Source organism: Macaca mulatta, chromosome 1 (assembly GCF_049350105.2).
Source record: "Macaca mulatta isolate MMU2019108-1 chromosome 1, T2T-MMU8v2.0, whole genome shotgun sequence".
Classification (NCBI taxonomy): domain Eukaryota; kingdom Metazoa; phylum Chordata; class Mammalia; order Primates; family Cercopithecidae; genus Macaca; species Macaca mulatta.
In genome coordinates, this window is record NC_133406.1 from 194198097 (window position 1) to 194221547 (window position 23451).

General features: G+C 45.3%; 1 protein-coding gene across 12 annotated transcripts in view; it reads right to left on the bottom strand.

Annotated features, from left to right (window-relative positions):
* NSUN4 (NOP2/Sun RNA methyltransferase 4) overlaps positions 1-23451 on the bottom strand; it is a 47744-nt gene that overhangs the window by 7048 nt on the left and 17245 nt on the right. For 5 of the 12 annotated variants that reach the window (XM_077958667.1, XM_077958658.1, XM_001108301.5 and 2 more), the window contains exons 5-6: positions 20487-20611; positions 19115-19739 (exon numbers count right to left, since the gene is read on the bottom strand). In XM_077958667.1, coding sequence (XP_077814793.1) covers positions 19463-19739; positions 20487-20611 — 402 coding nt within the window. In that variant the 3' untranslated portion in view covers positions 19115-19462. Of the gene's footprint in view, positions 1-647; positions 698-2255; positions 2446-9270; positions 9601-11791; positions 12242-13024; positions 13220-19114; positions 19740-20291; positions 20612-23451 lie in introns of those variants that run through there. The other 7 variants (XM_077958666.1, XM_077958649.1, XM_077958671.1 and 4 more) reach the window with 7 other exon arrangements.

Consider the following 23451-nt stretch of genomic DNA (forward strand, 5'->3'; position numbering starts at 1 on the left):
GAGTTCTAAATTTCTCTTCAAAGAATCAATATGTCAGTATGTTCAATTGTTTGCCTTCTTTTTTTTTTTTTTTTTTTTTTTTTTAAGAGGGAGTCTGGCTCTGTAGCCCAGGCTGGAGTGCAGTGGCGCTATCTCAGCTCACTGCAAGCTCCGCCTCCCGGGTTCACGCCATTCTCCTGCCTCAGCCTCCGGAGTAGCTAGGACTACAGGCGCCCGCCGCTACGCCTGGCTAATTTTTGTATTTTTAGTAGAGAGGGCGTTTCACTGTGTTAGCCAGGATGGTGTGGATCTCCTGACCTCGTGATCCACCCGCCTTGGCCTCCCAAAGTGCTGGGATTACAGGCATGAGCCACCACACCCGGCCTGTCTTCTACTTTTAAACTGAACTTCCTCATAAAGCAACGTTTTTTGGTTACCTGTTCCTCCCTGACTCATTCTTCACCCTGACTCATTCTGATTTCCTGCTCTGCCATAACCATTTTTCCCGCCAAACCACTCACCCTGTCACTCTCTTTAAATTAGCCAGTCGGAATTAGTTTAGCCTATAGGTCTAACCCTAGCCAACAGGGAAAGGACACAGCAGCAGCAGTCACGTGGGTCAGGCATAAGAACCCCCCTTCCATGCCCTTGTCCAGGTGTGTGCTCACCATTGCTCCATCTGTGAGGGCGCACCCTTCTATAGAAGTAAATTGCCTTGCTGAGAAGAAAAATAAAGAAAATGTTATATTCTAGTGCTATTTCTTTTGTGGCACTGAAACTTTATTTATAACAATTTGGGGGCTTGCCGGTGATTACATTCCCCTCTGGGGGCGGTCTCCGGTTCTCTCTCATGTGGAGGCATGCCCCACCCTCTTGTGACGGCCTCAGGGGTGAGAAATCAGGACTCACTCAGTGAGCTCTCAGCAACTCGGAAACAAACCAGCAGGCAACCTAGGGTAAAGGATCCTCACACACTGCCACGATGACTCTGCGCAGACCAAGGAAGGAGAAGCCGCAGGAGCTGGTAAAGTACTTCCTTGGTGGTCAAATTCTGGAAGGCTAAATGTGTGTGTGCATGAATGATCACAAACAACCCTACTTGCAGTGTTGTCCATGTGGATGGTGACAAGTCCTACTGCTGGATGGAGTGAGTGGGTCCTCTCCACTGTTCCGTAGCTACCTCATATGGCTTAGGAAGGATCCTGCCATGGGATTTACACCAGAATGCCACTGCTAATAGGGACCTAATTCTCCCTTGGGGGAGCAGCCAGAGAGGACAACATGAGTGGGAAGTATGCAAGGGACCTTCAGAGGGGGGAAGGGATAGAAGTAGTAAGAGAGAGATAGAAGTAGTTGACCTCTTTTGGTCAACCTTCCAGGGCAGCAAGACAATACACCCCCGGGTTTGAAGGGTTGAGCCTTCCAGGGCAGCAAGGCAAGACACCCTCTGATATGAGGGGTTCAGCCTTCTGGGGCAGGTGAGGCAAGACACCCCTGGTTTGAGGGGTTGAGCCTTCCACAAATTTCAGGGGGTCAAACCTCACACAAACTTCCAGTAGTAAGAAAAATATTCAGAACTCCCCTTTCCTTTCTTCTCAGGGGAAGAAAAATTAGCTCCACTCCTGATGGTCCCTTCCCTAGGGGAAGGGGAAGGAGAGGGGAGAACAACAGCATAAGCAGCTGGCAGAGGCAGGGAAAGACCAGCAGAGGGGAAAGAGAAACTGGGAGAGGAGGTTGAAGAGAAAGAGAGAGTCAAAGAGAGAGAGAGAGAGGCAGAGAGAGAGAGACAGAGGGAGTAAGAGAGAGAAAGAGAGAGACAGAGAGTCAGAGAGAGAGAGAGAGAGAGAGAAGTAGTAAAGAGAAAACAGTGTACCCTATTCCTTTAAAAGCCAGGGTAAATTTAAGACATATAATTGATAATTGAAAGTCTTCTCCATGACCCTATAACACTCCAATACCACCTTGTTGTCAGTGTAAACAAGGGTGTAGCCCCAAAGCACTGAGGCCACTGACAACCTATAACCTCCCTAATCAAAACTCCTTAACCCAGTAACCCGCAGATGGCCCAAATGCATTCAATCTGTAGCAGCAACTGCTTTGCTAACAGAAGAAAGTAGAAAAATAACTTTCAGAGGAAACCTCACTGTGTGAGCACACCTCATCAGGTCAGAACTATCCTAAGTCAAAAGGAAAAAAAAAAAAAAGATAGCTTACTGACTCTAGAACCTTCAAGTATGAGGCTATTCTGTTAGAAAAAAATGATTTAACATTAACCACTGAAAATTCTCTTAACCCAGCAGGTTTCCTAACAGGGGATCTAAATCTTAATTAATTACCATGCAAAGGTCCGACCAGACCTAAGAGGAACTCCCTTCAGGACAGGACGATAGATGGTTCCTCCCGGGTAATTGAGGGGAAAAGACACAATGGGTATTCAGTACTCCTGACCTGAAGTAAATTGCCTTGCTGAGAAGAAAAAAAAAGAAAATTTTATATGCAAGTGCTATTTATTTTGTGGCACCAGAACTTTATTCATAACACCAGCCAACAAGACTGGGAGCAGTGACAGATTGGGTTCACGGACCTCTTTAACCTCCAGAAACCCTGTAGCAGCATCTTTCCTGGAGACCCAGGAGGCTGGTCATGCACCACAGGGCGCCCGCCTCTCCCCAGCACAGGGCTTCTGGTGTGCCAACCCAGGACAGACACAGGAAGAGTCTCTGGGGTATCCACCCCCGCCCCTCCTTTTTCCCAAACCCGGCACCCCGGGTCTCTCACCCAGGCTCTTCGTCACAGCCCAATCCACCCATTATTTGTCCTTTGGCTCAGCCACTTCCTGCAGACTGGCCTCCCCAGGGTCACCCTGTCCCAGTCCTGGGCACTTCTGGATTCTACCTCCAAGAAGCAAAAGTCCTGGGCACTTCTGGATTTTACATCCAAGAAGCAGAAGGAATGCCAGACCATGGGGGAGTCTGGGTACCTGGCCCCCTTCAAAGGGAAATGAATTACATGGACACAGACACACACACACAGCCTCCCTACTGCTGTCCTGGCCTCTGTCACAGAACTTTACATGCTTTATCTCAGTTGTTCTCCCAAAAACTTTATGAGAAAAGCATTTTTGGCTGAGCACGGTGGCTCACACCTGTAATTCTAGTACTTTTGTAGGCCAAGACAGGCGGATCACCTGAGGTCAGGAGTTCAAGACCAGCCTGACCAACATGGTGAAACCCTGTCTCTACAAAAAATACAAAAATTAGCTGGGCGTGGTGGCTTGTGCCTGTAATCCCAGCTACTTGGGAGGCTGAGGCAGGAGAATCGCTTAAACCTGGGAGGGGGAGGTTGCAGTGAGCTGAGATCACACCACTACACTCCAGCCTGGGCAACAGAGTGAGACTGTGTCTCAAAAAAAAAGCATTTTTATGCTCATATTACTGATGAGGTAACTGAAGACAAATGGCATTAAATAACTTGTGTCCCATAGAACTGATATTTATAAATTAAGTATTTAAAAAATAAAAATAAAGTAACTTTTGTGGGTTACACAGGTGGCTGAGTGGGTGGGGATTCCACTGGGAAGCCGGAAGCCAGAGCTCTTCCCCATCCATCAGCACCATCATTACTGCCCCTGGAAATGAGTCGTAAAAGTTTAGAATATGTGTATCTTTGGGTTGACATGTAGCTTTTTTCATTGCATTGTGGCCCTATTTGTCCTGACTTGTTTACTTAAAGTATGATGGGGCACAGGTAAGTGCTTTGTGCCAGGAAACACTGTCTCCTGAAACATGGGGAGGGGCTGCAGTCTTGGATCCTGGTTGTTTTTACCTCTCTGAATCTGTGCCTTTACTTATCTAAGGGGGCTAATTATGATACCTGCCTTTCAGGATTGTTAGCAACACTGCCTGGCACTTAGTAGGCCCTCCATAAAGGATTATGAATGAGAGTGAAAGGCCCACCTATGGAGAGACTTGGTTGTTACTGGAAGAATCCCAGCCTGAGGGCCTTGAGTCAGGCTCCTGAGTATGTTAAGCAAGGTCCCAAATCCTTGTGTTTCTGTCTTCAGTGAGGATGGAGGGCCTCTGTTCCTACTCAGCACTGATGACCCTTTACAAGTTTCAAGTCCCTAGGCCTCAGTTTCCCTAGAAAAAGAGAGCTGACAGGCGCTGATGATAGAAACAGCAATCTGAAGTGGTTCTTATGAGGTCACCTCACCCCATTTCCTGAGTAAAAGAATGGGATTCTAGCCCTCAATTCACCCTTCATTTGTTGGGTGACTTTGGGTAACTCAGTTCTTCCTTTTGCAAAACGAGAAGCATTTTTCCAGACCCTCTCTCCTTCCCAAAGGGAAAATAATATATAGCCCTAGAGAAACACTGGCCATTCCTGAGGCTTAATTACCAAGTTTGTAACGTGTTGTGAGTAGGGCCAAGATTTGCTACTTTCGGGACTCCAGTTACAAAGCATTCACTCGTGTTTGCTGAAATGATGGCTTCTCTAAGCAGAAAGCTCCCTGGGGGCATATTAAATATGATTTAATTTACAAAAAGGGTCTAGGGGTTAGGAGTGGGTTTGGAGGCCAGTGCACCAAGTCCTGGACTGATTCTAATGTTCAAGTCACAGTGAGTGGCCACTTTGTTCCTGTGAGAGAGGATCCAGAGACCCTTCTGCCATCCAGTGGTTCAATTCAACCGACATCCACTGACCCCTGCTACTATATGCTGTGCGCTAGGGAAACTTCAACAAACACTAGACTGAAAATCTGGCCTGAGTGGGAAGAAAAAAGATGTGCATAGACCAAGACAGGCTTTGGTGGAAATGCAGAGATCATGCTGCATAACCCAGAGGGCCTTGGATTCTGGGCCCTTGGACTGTGTTGGGGACAGTCTTTGGGAGAAGAAAGATGGCATATGGTTTAGAGCAAGTATTTTAGAGCTTGGCTCTAGAGTAGGGCTGGCTAGTAACCCATCCTTGTTGTGTGACTTTCTGTGTCCCCATTTCCTTACCTGTCAAATAATGGTAATAATAGTACCCCCCCCCACAGCAAATGCTCTAGTACTATTATAAAAATCAAATGAGTTAATACATGTAACACAGCCAGAACAGGGCCTAGCATATGCATAGTAAAAAATCTATGCATGTTAATCATTATTATTATTGTTGTTGTTATTACTTATTAGAAAAATAGAGGCCTACAGAGAAGGGTTTTATGGCTTGAGAATCGCAAGCTCAGGAACCAGACTGCCTGAGTTCAAATCCTAACTCTGCCACTTACTGTGTAACCTGGAGTAAGCCACTTTAACCTCTTGTGCCTCAGTTTCCTTATCTGTAAAATGGGGATAACACTGGTGACAATCTCACAGAATTGCTGTGAACACTAAGCAAGTTAATCCAAGCAAAGAGCTTGGAACAGCACCTCATCCACTGTAAGTGTTCAGTAAATACTAGCTCACTTTATTTTAAGCAGAGATGTATGCAATCCAACCAGTATTTTGGGAAGGCAATATGGAGGAGGGTTGGGAGAGGCAAGCTGGAAGCTGAGGTCATGGACTAGAAGAGCAGGTGGATTCAAAGATCCAATGGGCGTGGGTTTCCAGGGTTCCACCTGTGTTTTCCAGAAGGTAACACCACTTCATTCTGTGAGCCATAACCTGCCGTCAGGTCATTCATGGAAGAGTTACTGCTGCCCACAGCCCCTCTAGCAGACCCTGGTAAGTTTCCCTGCCAGCATCGGCAGTCACCTGGTGACGGTAAGTTATTCTTATATGTCTTCAGCTGTTGAGTGGGAAGACAGGTAATACCTTCCCTGGCGCCCTCTGAGGTGGGGGCAGGGCTGTCCAAGGGAGAGAAGAAGGGAAGGGAACTTCTCAGATTCCAGAGGGTGTGAAGTCTGTCTTTGTTCCAGGGGTAGGAGCAGCAAATGCTCTGCTTCTCCATTTCCTTTCTCTTCTGTGAGCCTTTCCCAGGGGCCTACTAAAGGGGAGGATGCAGTCCTGCTCTAAGGAACTGCTATGATTTGAGTGTATGTGTCCCTCAAAATTCCTACTGAAACCTGATCACCAAGGTAATGGTATTAGAAGGTGGAGCTTTTTGGGGAGGTGATTAGATCAAACGGGCCCTGGCCTCATGAATAGGATTAAAGACCTTATAAAAGAGGTATGAGGTAGCTGTTCACAGCCCCTTTCCCCTTCTGTTCTGCCATGGGACAACTCAGTCATAAGGCACCATCTATAAAGCAACGAGCAAGCTGTCCCCAGACACCAAATCTGCCAGTGCCTTGACCTTAGACCTCCCAGCCTCTAGAACTGTAAGAAATAAATGTTCTACTCTTTATAAATTACCCATTCTCAAGTTGTTTTTGTTTGTTTATGTTTGTTTGTTTTTTGTTTATTTTTGAGACAAAGTCTCACTCAGTTGCCCAGGCTGGAGTGCAGTGATGCGATCTCAGCTCACTGCAACCTCTGCCTCCCAAGTTCAAGCAATTCTCCTGCCTCAGCCTCCCGAGTAGCTGGTACTATGGGCGCACGCCACCACACCCAGCTAATTTCCGTATTTTTAGTAGAGACGGGGTTTCACCACGTTGACCAGGATGGTCTAGATCTCTTGACCTCGTGATCTGCCCACCTCGGCCTCCAAAAGTGCTGGGATTACAGGTGTGAGCCACTGCACCCGGCCCTTCTCAAGTATTTTGATATTGCCACATGACTGGACTAAGGCAGAAACTCACAGCCCCACATAAGAGAGAGGATTCCACACTCAGAAGCACTGCCTGGGGTGCTGACAATTTACAAAGCACTGTCAGGACTTTGAATGCAGATATCTGGGCCCCCTACCAACCCCTACACCCTCCTCTGAGTTTGGGGAGAGTTTGTCTCCTGTGCTAAATTGATAACATAAATGACCCCAATAATCCAGGACCCCTTGTATCTGTGCTTTCTGCAAAGTGATTTTGTAACTCCTCTCCCCAGGAGTAGAGTCTATTTCCCTACCCATGCAATCTTTGTGATTTACTTTAACTAATGGAAAGTAGTGGAAGGAATTTTGTGCTACTTCTTAGCCCAGGCTGTAAGAGAACTGTTTTGTTTCTCTCTCCTGGAACCCTACCACTGCCATGAGAAAAAGCCCAAGCTAGCCTGCTGGAGGACTAGAAATCATGTGGAGAAAAGCCAAAGCCTGCTTAGCCCATTTGCCCTTGGTCAGGCCGTTACACAGTGAGACGGCCAAGATGAGCAGAGCCACCTGACTGCAGATACATGAGTGAGTCTTGCCAAGCCAACTTAGGTCAGCAGAAACACCCACCAAACCATAGACTCAGAGAATAATAAATGGTTGTTTAAACCACCACTTTGAGGATTGGTTCATTACAAAGCAATAGTTAACTGATACACCTCCTGATCCTCATTGCCCAGATAAGTAACTGAGGCCTTACAGACGACCAGTCACTTGCTCAGTGCTACACAGTCAGTGGAGGGCCCAACTGTGAATCAAACCTGGATCTTCAAGACTCAAAATCCCTTGGCCAGGCGCAGTGGTTCATGCCTGTAATCCCAACATTTTGGGAGGTCAAGGCGGGAGGATCACTTGAGGTCTGGAGTTCAAGACCAGCCTGTTCAACATGATGAAACCCCGTCTCTACTAAAAATGCAAAAATTAGCTGGGTGTGGTGACACACACCTATAGTTCCAGCTACTCAGGAGGTTGAGGCAGGAGGATCCCTTGAACCAGGGAGGCAGAGGTTGTGGTGAGCCAAGATTGCACCACTGAATTCCGGCCTGAACAGAGAGAAACTCCATCTCAAAAAAAAAAAAAAAAAAAAAAACTTTGCTATGGCCAGGCATGGTGGCTCACACCTGTAATCCTAGCACTTTGGGAGGTCGAGGCAGGAGGATCCACTGAGCCCAGGAGTTTGAGACCAGTCTGGGCAACATAGGGAGACCCTGTCTCTTTTTTTTTTTTTTTTTGAGACAGAGTCTCGCTCTGCCGCCCAGGCTGGAGTGCAGTGGCCGGATCTCAGCTCACTGCAAGCTCCGCCTCCCGGGTTCACCCCATTCTCCTGCCTCAGCCTCCCGAGTAGCTGGGACTACAGGCGCCCGCCACCTCGCCCGGCTAGTTTTTTGTATTTTTTAGTAGAGACGGGGTTTCACCGGGTTAGCCAGGATGGTCTCGATCTCCTGACCTTGTGATCCGCCCGTCTCGGCCTCCCAAAGTGCTGGGATTACAGGCTTGAGCCACCGCGCCGGGCCTCCCTGTCTCTATTTTTAAAAATAAAAATTTTTTTTAAAAACCCTGCTGCCTTGGTAACAAGGACACCTACGACTAGACTGTGGAATCATTATTAAAGGTTCCCAATCATTAACTTGGAAACCCACCAGCCATACCTCACCTTCAATCTGTTTTCCTTAACCTGTTTTCACCCATGCCTTCTTTGGATACACATGAAATACATGCTGTCTCCCTCCTATAATGTATTTGAAACTGTGTGGTTAGTTTCTTTACCATTCAGTACCTGAATTTCCTCATCTATAAAATGGGGATGTTGTACCACCCCATTGGTTGCCATGGGAATTAAATGACTTAATGTTAGGGAAGTGCTTAGAACAGTGCCTGACATGTAGCAAGGACTATATCATTAAATAAAATAAAAATGTGACTAAAACTGATTCACAGCAATGGCAATTTTATTAGGAAAACATTTTTATTTGGATCATGAGAGCGACATATATTTTTCACTTTGATCTGGTGACATCAGTCTGAGTGTTGAGTCAGCTTGTCTGCCATAAGCTCTTCTATCCAAGTTGGTGTGGGAGAAAACATCTCGTGGGTGGCAAACCAGTTTTTGAAAACCAGACGTGCAGAAAAGCACATCTCTCATCTTGAGAAGCAATCTTAGGTCATTATCACACATTTATGTCATATTTCACAGAGAATATATTCTTGGTAGGTTGTATGCAAATCAAATCCTAAGGTAAGTCTATTATTATTTAAAGAGCTCTAGTTGGGTGCAGTGGCTCACACCTGTAATCTCAATACTTTGGGAGGCCAAGGCGGGTGGATCACTTCAGGTCAGGAGTTTGAGACCAGCCTGGCCAACATGGTGAAACCCATCTCATCTAAAAATACAAAAATTAGCCGGGCATGGTTTCACGTGCCTGTAATCCCAGCTACTCAGGAGGCTGAGGCACAAGAATTTCTTGAACTCGGGAAGTGGAGGTTGCAGTGAGCTGAGATTACGCCACTGCACCCCAGCCTGGGCGACAAGAGTGAAACTCTATCTCAAAAAAAAGAAGATTATAGTTGATTTTTTTTCTTTTTCGTTTTTTGCCTTGCACCTATTTCATCGTTGTGTCTTGGGTTGCTTGACCTTCCTGTCTCAGAAGTATGCTTTTCTCTGGGAAGACTTCCCAGAATGCCCTTATCTGGATCAGGGCCACTTCTCTATGCTCTCAAAGCTGCCTGTGTTCCCTGGTGCAAGGATTTATCATACAGTATTGAATCATCTGTTCCTGTGTCTGTCTGGACTCTTCTCAGAGCAAGCACTGGGTCCTACACCACCTTATTCCTCGCACCATGAACATGCAGTGAACACTGCATGCCAGGCGTGGTGGCGAGCGCCTGTAGTCCCAGCTTCTTGGGAGGCTGAGGCAGGAGAATGGTGTGAACCCGGGAACCAGAACTTGCAGTGAGCCGAGATTGCACCACAGCACTTCAGCCTGGGCGACAGAGCAAGCCTCTGTCTCAAAAAAAAAAAAAAAAAAATTAGCCAGGCGTGGTGGCAGGCGACTGTAATCCCAGCTACTTGAAATGCTGAGGCAGGATAATTGCTTGAACCTGGGAGGCAGTGAGCCAAGATCGGACCACTGCACTCCAGCCTGGGCAACAGAAGAAAATTTTGTCTCAAAAAAACAAAAAAAATCTAGGTGGCAATGTTATGCTGGTGGTTAAGGACAGAGCCTCTCCTACCACTGTGCCACTGACTTGCTATGTGACCCTGGACAAGTCACTTAACTCTAATATGCCTCAGTTTTCTTCTGGTAAAATGGGGACAATAATACTGACCTACCTCAAAGGGCAGTTTTGAGGCATGACTAATGCTTTTTATAAAGCATTTTGGGATCCTTCAGCACAGGAATTCTCAAGACCTGAGTATTTTTTATAATAACAATGTCCACCATGAAGTTGATCTGTCTGTGTGTCCCAGATGCTATCATTAGTCTACACGGTTCTCCAAGAGACTGAATGAATCCATTGGAGAAGTGGTGGATGACTGGCCAGAAAAAATTTGAGAATGCTTAAACTCATTCCCATGGAAACATACATAGGATAACTTTTCTTTGATTAGGTGGGATTTCTCCCTTTTTACGTGGCATAGTAGTTATTTGTGACTTAAGAATAATTTTGGAATAATTTCTATTAATATCAACTCTGAAGCTAGTTATACTGAGATTGTGTTTGTTCATAACAAAAGTGAAATGAATCTAAAAAAAAAAAAGACACCACCTCTGTGCACATTTCATTGGCTAAAGCAAGTCACGTGACTATGCCTACCTGCAGAGGGAGTGGGGAAGGCAAGCCTACCACGTGTCCAAGAGAAGAAGTAACTAGGTATTTGTGAGAAGTTCTAAGGCGTACCATACCCACAAATTGACTTCATGACCGCTAATGAATCATGGTTGTGAGCCATAATTCAGAAAACACTCATTGAAAGGTTTCGTATGCTAACCTACAATCTGGCTCACTACAACTTCTTTCTACTGGTCCCAGCTCTGCCCCTGGGGATACTCAAAACACATCTGCTTCCCCTGCCTCAGAACAGTCCTAGTTGGAGACAGCATCTCTCTTCCTTAAGTCTGTCTTTCTCCTGGTGAAATACTCCCAATTCTCCCAGTTCTCCCCAGAACGAGACTTTCAGTTTTCTCTCCTTCCTGGTCACCCTCTTCAGCCAGTACACCTCCTAAAGTGTCACCTCAAAATATGGTCTAAACGGGTTGGAGCTCAAGAGTTCCCATTTACTCAGAGAGATAAGGTTGAGTAAGCTTAAGGACAGGACCGACTTTCAGAAGCAATTTCTGTACAGCCAGCTATTGAACTTCCTCATTCAGTAAATTCTGATAATCATATTCCCACTGGGGGGCCCATGAAATCTGATCAGATCGTTTTCCAGCTTAAAACTCCCACAATGCCTTCCAGTGACTCAGGATAGAATACCTATTCCTTCAAGTGGCCCAGAAGGCCCTGTTGTAGGTTGGCTTCCGCCTGCTTCTCCAGCCTTGTGTTTCACAACCATTCCTCTCTCCCTACACTGCAGGATACTGGACCTCTTTCAGAATCTAGAATATCCTCTTTCCCGACTTCACATTCACACGAACTGTTCCCTCTGCTAGAGCACTCCCAACATCCTCCTCTGCCTCACTGATTTAACTCCTCTTTATCTTCAGCTCTGTTTAAACATCTCTTCCTCCAGGCAAGGATAGGTCCCTCAGGTATATGCACATTACACTTCTCTCAGTACTTGGCTCACTCATAATTTACTTATAACTAATTGTAATTGCTTATAATTTACTTGTAATTACTTGTCTATCTTGCCCACTAGATTGCACATCCCATGAGAACAAGGACTTTTTTCTGCTGTGTTCACCACTCACTCTAGTATCTACAATTAAGCTTAGCACATAGGAGGTACTCAAATGTATATTAACTACCAAATAGGTACTAAGCATGTTGGTACTTGGGGGTTAGGGATGCAAAAATAAATACCAGCTTACTGTCCCTAACAATTCCTAGTTTGGGGATGGGTAAAGAAGAAAAAGTGGCCATGGAAAGTGCTATATTCATTGTATTATAGAGAGCGTTGGGGAGCACAGAAGAGGATCAACTCAGCGTTAGAAGGATTAGAGAAAGCTTCCAGAGGGGTGGAAATCTGAGCTAGCAAGAAAGCACAAGGGAAAAGGCATTTAGGTAGAGGAGACAATTTGTCCTGACACAGAAGCATTGGCTTATGTTATGCATGGATAGACAAAGAATTTGTATGAAAGGGGAGGAGCAGGGCATGACAGAGACACAGATGAAACAGCATCAACAACCAGGGATCAGGGCAAGAGTCTGGACTTGATCCTGTTGGCAATGCAGAGAGAACAAAGGATCTTTCTGTAAAAACGGGTTCTCGCTATGTTGCTCAGGCTGGTCTCAAACTTCTGGCCTCAAGCGACCCTGGTGGCCTCGGCCTCCAAAAGTGCTGGGATTACAGGCATAAGCCACCATGCCCAGCCTAAAGAACAAAGAATTATAAGCAGATGAATGACACTCAGATTTGTGTTACTTATTAACACAAATGACATATGTTAAAATTTTATTTAAATTTACTTAACCATTTCCAAAACTTACTGGCTTAAAACAACCACTACTTTATTTGTTCACAATTCTGGGGGTCAGTGATTTAGGCTGGTCTTGGCTGGGGTCACTCATGATGTTTGGGTCACCTGTTTAACTGAGCTTGGGAGGTCTAAGACAGCTTCCAGCACGTGTCTCCAGCAGGTTGGTCCAGGCTTCTTCACAGAGCAGCAGAAGAGCTCCAAAATGAGCATGGAAGTTGCAAGGTTTCTTGAGGCCTACACGCAGAAGTTGCACAGCATCCCTTCCACCAGACTTTATTGGTCAAAACAAATCATAAGACTGGCCCAGATTCAAGAGGTGGGGAAACAGACTCCATCTCTTACTGATAGAAGTAGCAAAGTCACATTGTACTGGGACAGAATGGGAGGATTATTGTGATCAACGATCACACAATAGATAAGGGGTGGCATGAGAGGATGGGGAAGAATGGAAAAATTTAGGGCTGATTAGAGTAATAGAAATGAGTTTTGAGGCTACTGCCATTGATCAGTGAGAAATGATAAGGCCCTACCTAAGGCAGGAATGCTAGGAAGGGGAGAAATATAAGCAACGTTTCAAGAAAGAAATTTCAGATTGCGGCTGGGCGCAGTGGCTCATGCCTGTAATCCTCGCACTTTAGGATGCCAAGGCAGGCAGATCACTTGAGCTCAAGAATTCAAGACTAGCCTGGGCAACATGGCGAAACCCCATCTCTACTAAAAATACAAAACTTAGCCAGGTGCGGTGGCACGTGCCTGTAGTCCCAGCTACACAGGAGGCTGAGGCAGGAGGATCACTTGAGCCTGGGAGGCGGAGGTTACAGTGAGCCAAGATCATGCCATGGCACTCCACCCTGGTGAGAGCCAGACCCTGTCTTAAAAAAAAGGAAAAAGAAATTTCAGACTGTAACTTTTTGAGTTACTTAAGCAATCTAAGCTTGTTTCCTTCTCTATAAAATGGGACTAAAAAGAGTGTATCAGCTGACTCTGGATTTGCTGCCTATAAGTTAGCCTTACTCTGCAAGGAGCAGTATTGTTCAATAAAAGATTGCTGTCTAACACCACTAGCTTGCCCTTGAATTCTTTCCTGGCTTTCTCCCAGGCTAAGCCCCAGTTTTGAGGCTTGCCTGTCCTGCAATAAAAACACACCATAAAAATAGTGCAAAGAAAAGCCACAAAATGGATGAAAATGTTCAAATTAACAAATAATTCTTTCAAAGTTTTATAATAAATAGGCAACAACAAAAAAGAGCATATCCTAGGGTTTCTGTGAAAGTAGGAAACAATGATGTAAATAAAACAATGCTTTTTTCACATGGGCCTAGCTCAGGTACATTCGATATACAGTAGTGATTACTGTCACAGCGTCAAGGATGGCTGCAGTTTCTGGCATGGGCAGCAGGGCAAAGGGTGGTGTTAAGTTTGAAGATGAAGAATGCAGATGGGAAGAAGGGCAGATTGGCAGGGGTGAGAGTAGTGATTTGTTACTGGGGGTCTCTGCTTGACCCCCTTGCCTTCACTAAAGACCCTCAAATTTGAGATCTTCTAATCCAAAGGTTCTTAACTTGGGGTTTACAGATGGGCCTTAGGAAGTACCCAAGCCCCTGAAATCTTATGTAAAATGCTATGGTGTTTTCTATCTTTGTTCTTCTGAGAATGGCCAAAGCTTTTACCAGTCTCTCAAACAGATCTGTGACTCCTAAAACGTGAAAACCATAGCTCCAAGCTATCAATCTATATTGACCCATAGTGCCCCAATAGCTGACCCTCTGCTATGGTTGAACTGTTGCAAGTCACAAGGAAAGAGGAGCTCATGAACAAGACTGAGGCAATACTGCTAAGCTTCCAGGTCTCTCAATGTGATCCCTTCTACATTAAGCCATATTTTGCATTATTATTCTCTGTGGGCTTGGTTCTCTACCCGCTTCTTTTTTTTTTTTTTTTTTTTTTTTGTATTTTTAGTAGAGAAGGGGTTTTGCCATGTTGGTCAGCCTGGTCACGAACTCCTGACCTCAGCTGATCCACCTGCCTTGGCCTCCCAAAGTACTGGGATTACAGGCATGAGCCACCATGCCCAGCCAACCCCTTCTCTTTTTTTAGGGATACCTCAGGTGTACAAAATTGAATTAATCATAATCTTTGTTTATAACATACTTTTATCACTTCGTCATGAATATTTTTATACATAACTTTTTATTAACTTAGCTGCTTTTAATAATGCAATAAGCACCAAATATAAAAGCGAGAGCCCTAACAATAATCTAACTTTATGTTCCCTCCAGCCCCATCCTATCCCCCTATCTGTAAGAACCATTATACTGAATCCCATAGTGAGAACCATTCTTTCCCCCATAGTGATAACCATTCTTTCCTTCTTACATGGCTTTACTGCATACATGTTCTTTTTACGTTTTTAAATTCTTAGTTGTATTTAATTTTATAGCACCACTAGTCATTAGAGAAATGCAAATTAGGACCACAATGAGGTATCAAGACACATCCACTAGAATAAAGTTACTTATTATTTATTTTTGAGACAGAGTCTCCCTCTGTTGCCCAGGCTGGAGTACAGTGGTGCAATCCCAGCTCACTGCAACCTCTACCTCCTGGGTGCAAGCGATTCTTGTGCCTTAGTCTCTCAAGTAGCTGGAATCACAGGCATGTGCCACTACACCTGGCTAATTTTTGCATTTTTAGTACAGACGGGGTTTTACCATGTTGGCCAGGCTGGGCTTGAACTCCTGACCTTAAGTGATCCACCCACCTTGGCCTCCCAAAGTACTGGGATTACAGACATGAGCCACCCCACCTGGCCCAGTAGAATAAAGTGTAAGGTTGATAATCCTAAGTGTTAGCAAAGATGTGGAGCAACTGGACCTCTCATACATTGCTGATGGCAATGCAAAATGGTAGATCCACTTTGGAAAAACAGTATGATGGTACCTTATAAAGTTAAACATACATTTACCATATGACCTAGCAATTCTTCCCCTAAGTATTTACTAGAGGAAAACATGGGCTGGGCACGGTGGTTCATACCTGTAATCCTAGCTTTGGGAGGCTGAAGCGGGTGGATCATCTGAGGTCAGGAGTTCGAGACCAGCCTGGCCAACATGGCAAAACCCCATTTCTACTAAAAATACAAAAAAATTAGCCAGGCATGGTGGCGGGTGCCTGTAATCCCAGCTACTCAGGAAGCTGCAGCGGAAGAATCGCTTGAACCTGGGAGGCAGGGGTTGCAGTGAGCTGACATTGCACCATTGCACTCCAGCCTGGGCAAGAGAGTGAGACGCCATATCAAAAAATAAAAAAAAGAAAAGAAAACATGTACTCACAAAATTATATGCCCAAAAGGTCTTAGCAGCATTATTAATAATAGCCCAAAACTGGAAGCAACTCAAATGTCCATCAACTGGTGAAGAGATACACAAAATGGTGGTATGTCTGCACCATGGAATACAATTCAGCAATAAAAAGGAACAAAACATTAATACTCACAACAAAGTGAATCTCAAAAACATTATACTAAGTCAAAGAAGTCAAACACCAAAGACTACATATTGTATGATTCCATGCATATATGCAAAAATTTTCCCAGACCAAATATTTGAAAGGATTATCCAGGCTTCACAGAGCATAATCACGTAAGATTTTTATTTAAAGGCAAAGGACACAGGGCAGCAAGAGAAAGACTGGGTAGGTAAACATCAGGAATCTCAGAACTTCCCAAATACAAGCTCCCCATGGCCCTTATGCATATGTGGACTGCACTGCAAAGTGCCTTTGGATTGAATCATCATGATCTATGTGAGGAATCCATCCTGGTTTTGGAAGAGCTCAAATCAGAAGTTCTCAGCAGGGCTTTTATGTTGCTCTGGCCATGTAATTAAGCCAGACATATGTAACTGGTTAGACCAGCTGCAAATAATCAATAAAAGGAGTAATCAGTGGAGCTTCAGACTTTATTATTATTATTTTTGAAATGGAGTCTCTCTGTAGCCCAGGCTGGAGTGCAATGGCGCTATCTTGGCTCACTGAAACCTCCGCCTCCCAGGTTCAAGCAATTCTCCCTCCCCAGCCTAGTGGGTAGCTGAGATTACAAGCACCTGCCATCATGCCTTCTTGTATTTTTGTAGAGATGGGGTTTCACCATGTTGGCCAGGCTAGTCTTGAACTCCTCCTGACCTCAGGTGATCCACCTGCCTCAGCCTTCCAAAGTGTTGGGATTACAGGCATGAGCCACAGCACCTGGCCGAGCTTCAGACTTTAAACAGCACATTATAAACAGCACATTATAAATCCCAATGCCCTTATCTTTTTTTTTTTTTGAGACAGAGTCTCACTCTGTCACCCTGGCTGGAGTGCAAGGGCACAAGACGGAGTCTCACTCTCTTGCCCAGGCTGCTCACTGCAGCCTCAAACTCCTGTGCTCAAGTGATCCTCCTGCCTCAGCCTCCTAAGTAGCTGGGACCACATGCACATGCCAGCACATCCAGCTACTTTTTTTTTTTTTTTTTTTTGAGACAGAGTCTTGCTCTGTCGCCCAGGTTGGAGTGCTGTGGCGCAATCTCGGCTCACTGCAAGCTCTGGTTCCCAGGTTCACACTATTCTTCTGCCTCAGCCTTCCAAGAAGCTGGGACTACAGGCGCCCACCACCACGCCCGGCTAATTTTTTGTATTTTTTAGTACAGACGGGGTTTCACCATGTTAGCCAGGATGGTCTTGATCTCCTGACCTTGTGATCCACCCGCCTTGGCCTCCCAAAGTGCTGGGATTACAAGTGTGAGCCACTGTGCCCAGCCTACTTTTTTTTTTTTGGTAGAGACCAGGTCTCGCTATATTGTCCAAGCTGATCTAGAATTCCTGGGCTCAAGTGATCTTCCCACCTCGGCCTTCCAAAGTGTTGAGATTACAGGCATGAGCCACTGTGCCTAGCCTTCTTTCTACATCTTGATGGTGATGGTAACTATACTATTATATACAATTATCAATATTTATTAAACAATATATTTAAAATGTATGAACTATATTGTATGTAAAGAATAACTCCACAGAAAAGAAAAAAACCTTTCATTCAGAAAGGGCATCATGCTACATTTACTCTTCTGGGATTAAACTTTTTTCACTTAATTATTTTATTGCTCAGATTCATCCATATGGTTAAGTATCATTATAGTTCATTTGACAATTGTATAATATTCTATTATGTGAATATTCTAGTTTACTTGTCCACTCTCTTGCTCATGGGCATCTGGGTTATTTCTAGGCTTTTGCTTTTGTGAATAGGGCTGCTATGAATATTCTTGTACATGTCTCCTGGTGTGCATGTATGAGTTTCTCTAGGATTTATCCCCAGTATTGGATTAACTGGGTTATAGGGTAGCTGAATGTTCAATTACAGCAGATAAACTGTTTTCCAAAGTAGTTCTCTGCTTTTCTTATCTAGGTCTGTCTGTCCCCAATTAGATCATGACTCTAGAGGCAGGGGACCCTCTCATTTTGAATTACCACTGCTTAGCATTCAATTAGCACCAGGCTGGATATCCAGGAGTCCAAGGGCAGAAGCCCAGGCACCTGAGGCCTTTTAGCCTCAGCAAATACTAAGTACTATACAGAGTGAACAGCATGCAGGGACCATATGCCATGCACGGAGCCTGGTTAGGGTCCTACTCAGAGCACTAACCATGCCCCTTGAAGCTCCATCTTCTAGCTTCACCTGATTTTGAGTCTCAGAGATCTTCCAGGGTCCTCAATTACAATGCAAATCCCAAAAGAAGGCTTAACCTCAGTTAAAGTCCCTCCTCAACTGACACCTCTAATACCCAAATAAGGATGAGCAGGAAAGGCAGAAGGGACAAAAAGAGTGGCAGGAAGAGGAGGAATAAGGAAAGCGGAAGAGCCAAGAAGCCTTCAGGTATTCTAAAGTTACATACCCTTTTCTGCACATGACCAGTTTTCCAGAAAAAAAAAAAAAAAAAGTTTAAAAAGAAAATATCTGCAAGTGACCCTGAGCAATTTTTTATATCCCTGCCACTAAAGGTTACTTTCTTTTGGCAAAAGTTACAAAAACAACATATCGAGTATGCAGTCAGTAAATGATGAAATCTTGCCCTGAACACAGTGTGTGCAGTGAAGCCCTGTGATGCTGAGGGAAGAGTTAGGGATTAGGGGGTGGGCCAAAGAAAAGGTACCAGAGTTCAGCTGCAGACTAGAAACAACAGAAAGTCTGGAATACAACAAAACGAAACATCAGGAGATTCCTAGGTGTTCAGAAAGCAAAAGGAGAGTTACCATTCCAAAGGATGAGGAAGCCCAGTAATCTCCCACAATCCCAACTGCTACATCTCCAAGAGCTCCCTAGCTACCTGTCATACACGAGGTCTGGGAATACTTGCTAGAAGAATGAACAAAGAACAAGGCACACACAAGAGTATGATGGTTTTGTAGCAGAAGCAGCCTCCTAAGCCACATTTGGGCAGCAGTATTGTTGACAGCAGGAATGGTCAGAATTATTCAGCTCAAAGGGCTTTTCCAATGTGAGTAGGTAAGCAGATTATTTTGCATTGGCTTAGTATTTTTAGTTACTTGTTCCTTAAATTAGATCATGGGCCATATGGAAAACCCAGGCGGGCTTAATTGAGCCTACTGGCTGCTCAAGACTGATCAGGTGGAACTCACTTCAAGGATGACAGGGGCTCAGTAACTGGCTGGTACAAGTGGAACTAATGGCATGTATACTGACATGAAGTCCCCAACTGTAGCTCCAGGTCTATAGAGCTTCAACAACTTTATTGGCCAAATGCTTCTTCCTATGTTTACAACTTAGTGTAAGCCTGCTCACTGGCTTCTCCTTCTAAGCCCCTAAGGGGGCAGTGAACTTTGGTACAGGCCTGGATATGGGGCAGGGGGTAATGAGTGAGTTAGAAACCTGCTGATGTTCCACAATTGGACAACAGGACAGAAAATCTTCTACTTCTTACTGCCAAAAACTGCAGAAAGACATGAACAGGTTGGAGACAGGACCCAGAGTGTATCTCTGCCACTGGTCCCAGTTTCCAATTTCTGGTGCCTCCAACAGAGTATACCCTTTGTCTTCTAGCTTCAGGGATTGGGTGATGCTATGTCAGCCTATGCATTTTGCAGAAGTACATAGGGCCAAAATTGGCCATGAGGTTTGGTATTACCAGCTCCCCAACCTGGCAGGATGAGAAGAAACAGAATGTGTCCATGAAAAGCCTTCGGAAATGAGTCAGATCTTCCACCTGCACCTGGATACTGTATTGATTGGCCAGGAGCTCAATGGCACCTTGCACCACATACTCGTTCTGTAAGTGTGAGAGTGAGCAGGTGGAATAGACAACGTGGCCTCCTGGTTTGGTGGCAAGGAGTCCAGCCCTGAAACCAGAAAGAGACAGAAGCAGTGACTAGTGAGCTTCCCAGCAGTAGAAGAGCAACATAAGGAGCTGCAAACATGGATAAGGGAAGGTACTATGGGATGGGTAGCTGGTTAGACAGCCTCTCAAGTCCCTTCCCCAATGACACTGCCTGAAAAGCCATTCTCAAGGCAGAGAGCAACCCAACCTTACTCCATGAGCTCTTCACTAGGAAGTCTCCTTACAAGGGCCCCCTGAGCTCTGTTGATGGACCAAATTGCTATGCTGGCTATGGAATGAGTCCTTACCCTAGTAGTTATTTTTCAAACATGTGCTACTCACTGGTACTGAGGATGAAATAGCATGAGTGAATCTGTGCAGCCCACTCTAGTATATATGTCCTACGAGATAGGGTTGTTTTTGTTTTTGTTTTTTGACAGAGTCTTGCTCTGTTACCCAGGCTGGAGTGCAGTGGTGCAATCTCAGCTCACTGCAGCCTCCACCTCCTAGGTTCAAGTGATTCTCCTCCCTCAGCCCCCTGAGTAGCTGGGACTACAGGTGTGCATCGCCACACCCAGCTAATTCAGATAGGGTTTCCATGTTCCAGAGATGATCCCATGATTTCTGTCTCCTCTAGGCAGATCTCCAGCCATAAGATTCCTGTGTGGGTTATGGTCTTGGTAAGAGCTTCCAGTCCCCCAGTCTCCCAGGTGACCAGACTCCCAGAGCACTCAGGCACAAAGTCCTGAGTTTAAAATCTGTCACTCACGCAAGAAGCTGCATTTGCAGCACAGGCAATATCTGTCGCTCCTTCTTCCTTGACCGCTTAAAGATGTTGTTTTCCTCCTCATGAAGGGAGTGGCGGTCTGTGGTACAGGGCACATCCACCAGCACCTACCCAGAGTGTTAAAGGTAAAGTATTAAAGATCCTTATAGGCTTCTCTTCCTTAGACCAGAGATGTTTTAGGCCCCTGGCCCAAGTTTGTGAAATATTCCCTCTGCCCATCCCTCCTTTGCAGAGTACCTGACAAAGTTCTTCATTTTAACTTGGTAGACATTGTGAAATAATGACTGGGGAAATAGTATATCTGGGAATATTCATGGCTGGTCAAAAACCCAAAATTAACACATAAACAACTATAATTTTTTTTTTTAGAGACAAATATTGCTCTGTTGCCCAGACTGGAGTACAGTGATGTGATCATAGGTCACTGCAGCCTCAAACGCCCTGGGATCAAGCAGTCCTCCCACCTCAGCCTCCTGAGTAGCTGGGGCGACAGATGCAAACCACCACTCCAGACTAATTGACTAATTATATATATATACACATACACACACACACACACACACACACACACACACACACACAATTTTTTTATTTTTTTTGAGATGGAGTCTTCTCTGTCGCCCAGGCTGGAGTGCAGTGGTGCAATCTCGGCTCATTGCAAGCTCCGCCTCCTGGGTTTACGCCATTCTCCTGCCTCAGCCTCCCGAGCAGCTGGGACTACAGGCACCCACCACCATGCCCGGTTAATTTTTTGTAGTTTTAGTAGAGACAGGGCTTCACCGTGCTAGCCAGGATGGTCTCAATCTCCTGACCTCATGATCCGCCCGCCTCGGCCTCCCAAAGTGCTGGGATTACAGGCATGAGCCACCGCGCCTGGCCTAATTTTTGTATTTTTGTAGAGACAGCATTTTGCTATGTTGCCCAGGCTAACTATAATTCTCTAAACAGTACACTTACGATTTGGTCATTTCTGTATTATACTCCAATAGGAAAGTTATTACAGTCTGGACAACATAGTGAGAGTGAGACCCCACCTGTACAAAAAATTTTTTTTAATTAGCCAGGCGTGGTGGTGGCATGCACCTGTAGTCCTGACTACAAAAAATTAGCCAGGTGTGGTGGCATGCACCTATAGTCCCAGCTACTCAAATGGCTCAAATGGAAGGAATACTTGAGCCCAGGAGGTTGAGGATGTGGTAGGCCGAGATTGTGCCATTGCACTTTAGCCTGGGAGATACAGTAAGACTTTGTCTCAAAAAATAAATAAATAAAATAAAGTTATTAGAAAATTATGACAGGAGGCTGGGCACAGTGGCGCACATCTGTAATCCCAGCACTTTGGGAGGCCAAGCTGGGTGGATCACCTGAGGTCAGGAGTTCGAGACCAGCCTGGCCAACATGGTGAAACCCCGCCTCTACTCAAAATACAAAAATTAGCCAGGTATGGTGGCACATGCCTATAATCCCAGCTACTCGGGAGGCTACGGCAGGAGAATCACTTGAACTTGGGAGGCAGAGGTTGCAGTGAGCCGAGAGTGCGCCACTGCACTCCAGCCTGAACACCAAAGCGAGACTCCATCTCAAAAAAAAAAAAAAAAAAAATTAGCCGGGTGTGGTGGCAGCACTCTTGTAGTCCCAGCTACTACTCAGGAGGCTGAGGTGGGAGCACTGCTTGAACCTAGGGGGTGGAGGTTGCAGTAAGCCAAGATTGCACCACTGCACTCTAGCCTTGGCGACAAAGCAAGACTTCGCCTCAAGAAAAAAAAAAAGAAGCTTACGATAGGACACAAAAATAACCACAAAACTTAAAAGGAAACAAGACTCCTTGAGCAAGTCAGCAGAAACAGAATCCCAGTAAAACTGAATTCCCAGTTTATTTGTTTGTTTGTTTTTGGGATGGAGTCTCACTCTGTCACCCAGGTTGGAGTGCAATGGCGCGATCTCAGCTCACTGCAACCTCCAACTCCTGGGTTCAAGCGATTCTCCCACCTCAGCCTCCTAAGTAGCTGGGACTACAGGTACATGATACCACACTCGGCTAATTTTTGTATTTTTTTAGTACAGACGGGGTTTCGCCATGTTGGCCAGGTTGGTCTCAAAATCTTGACCTCAGGTGATCCACTCGCCTCAGCCTCCTAAGGTGCTGGGATTACAAGCATGAGCCATCATGCCTGACTGACCCCAATTTGTTTTTTCAATGAGACTAGTCAATTGCAGGAGTGAGAAAGGGAGAAAGAGTAGGAGTGAGATGGGGAGAAAGAGTAGATGAAGTTCCATCTGTAATTGATTGTCAACAATAGTTTTGATATAGGAATTATCCAATGTAGAATTAAAATATTAATATAAACCTTCCTAGATAACAAAAGAAGTTAAAAGAAAAACAAAACAGCAAGGACAGAGACCCCACAGTGAAAGAAACATGGTAAATAAACACAGTAAAATAATTTGACAGGGCCCAGGCGCAGTGGCTCACACCTGTAATTCCAGCACTTTGGGAGGCTGAGGCAAGCAGATCACGAGGTCAAGAGATCAAGACCATCCTGGCCAACATGGTGAAACCCCATCTCTACTAAAAACACAAAAATTATCTGGGCGTGGTGGCACGCACCTGTAGTCCCAGATACTCAGGTGGCTGAGGCAGGAGAATCGCTTAAACCCAGGAGGCAGAGGTTGCAGTGAGCCAAGATCGTACCACTGCACTCCAGTCTGGCAACAGAGTGAGACTCCATCTCAAAAAAAATTAGGCCGGGAGCAGTGGCTCACGCCTACAATCCCAGCACTTTGGGAGGCCAAGGCGGGCGAATCACCCGAGGTCAGGAATTCAAGACCAGCCTGGCCAACATGGCGAAACCCTGTCTCTACTAAAAATACAAAAATTAGCCTGGCATGGTGGCGGGTACCTGTAATCCCAGCTACTCAGGAGGCTGAGGCAGGAGAATCGCTTGAA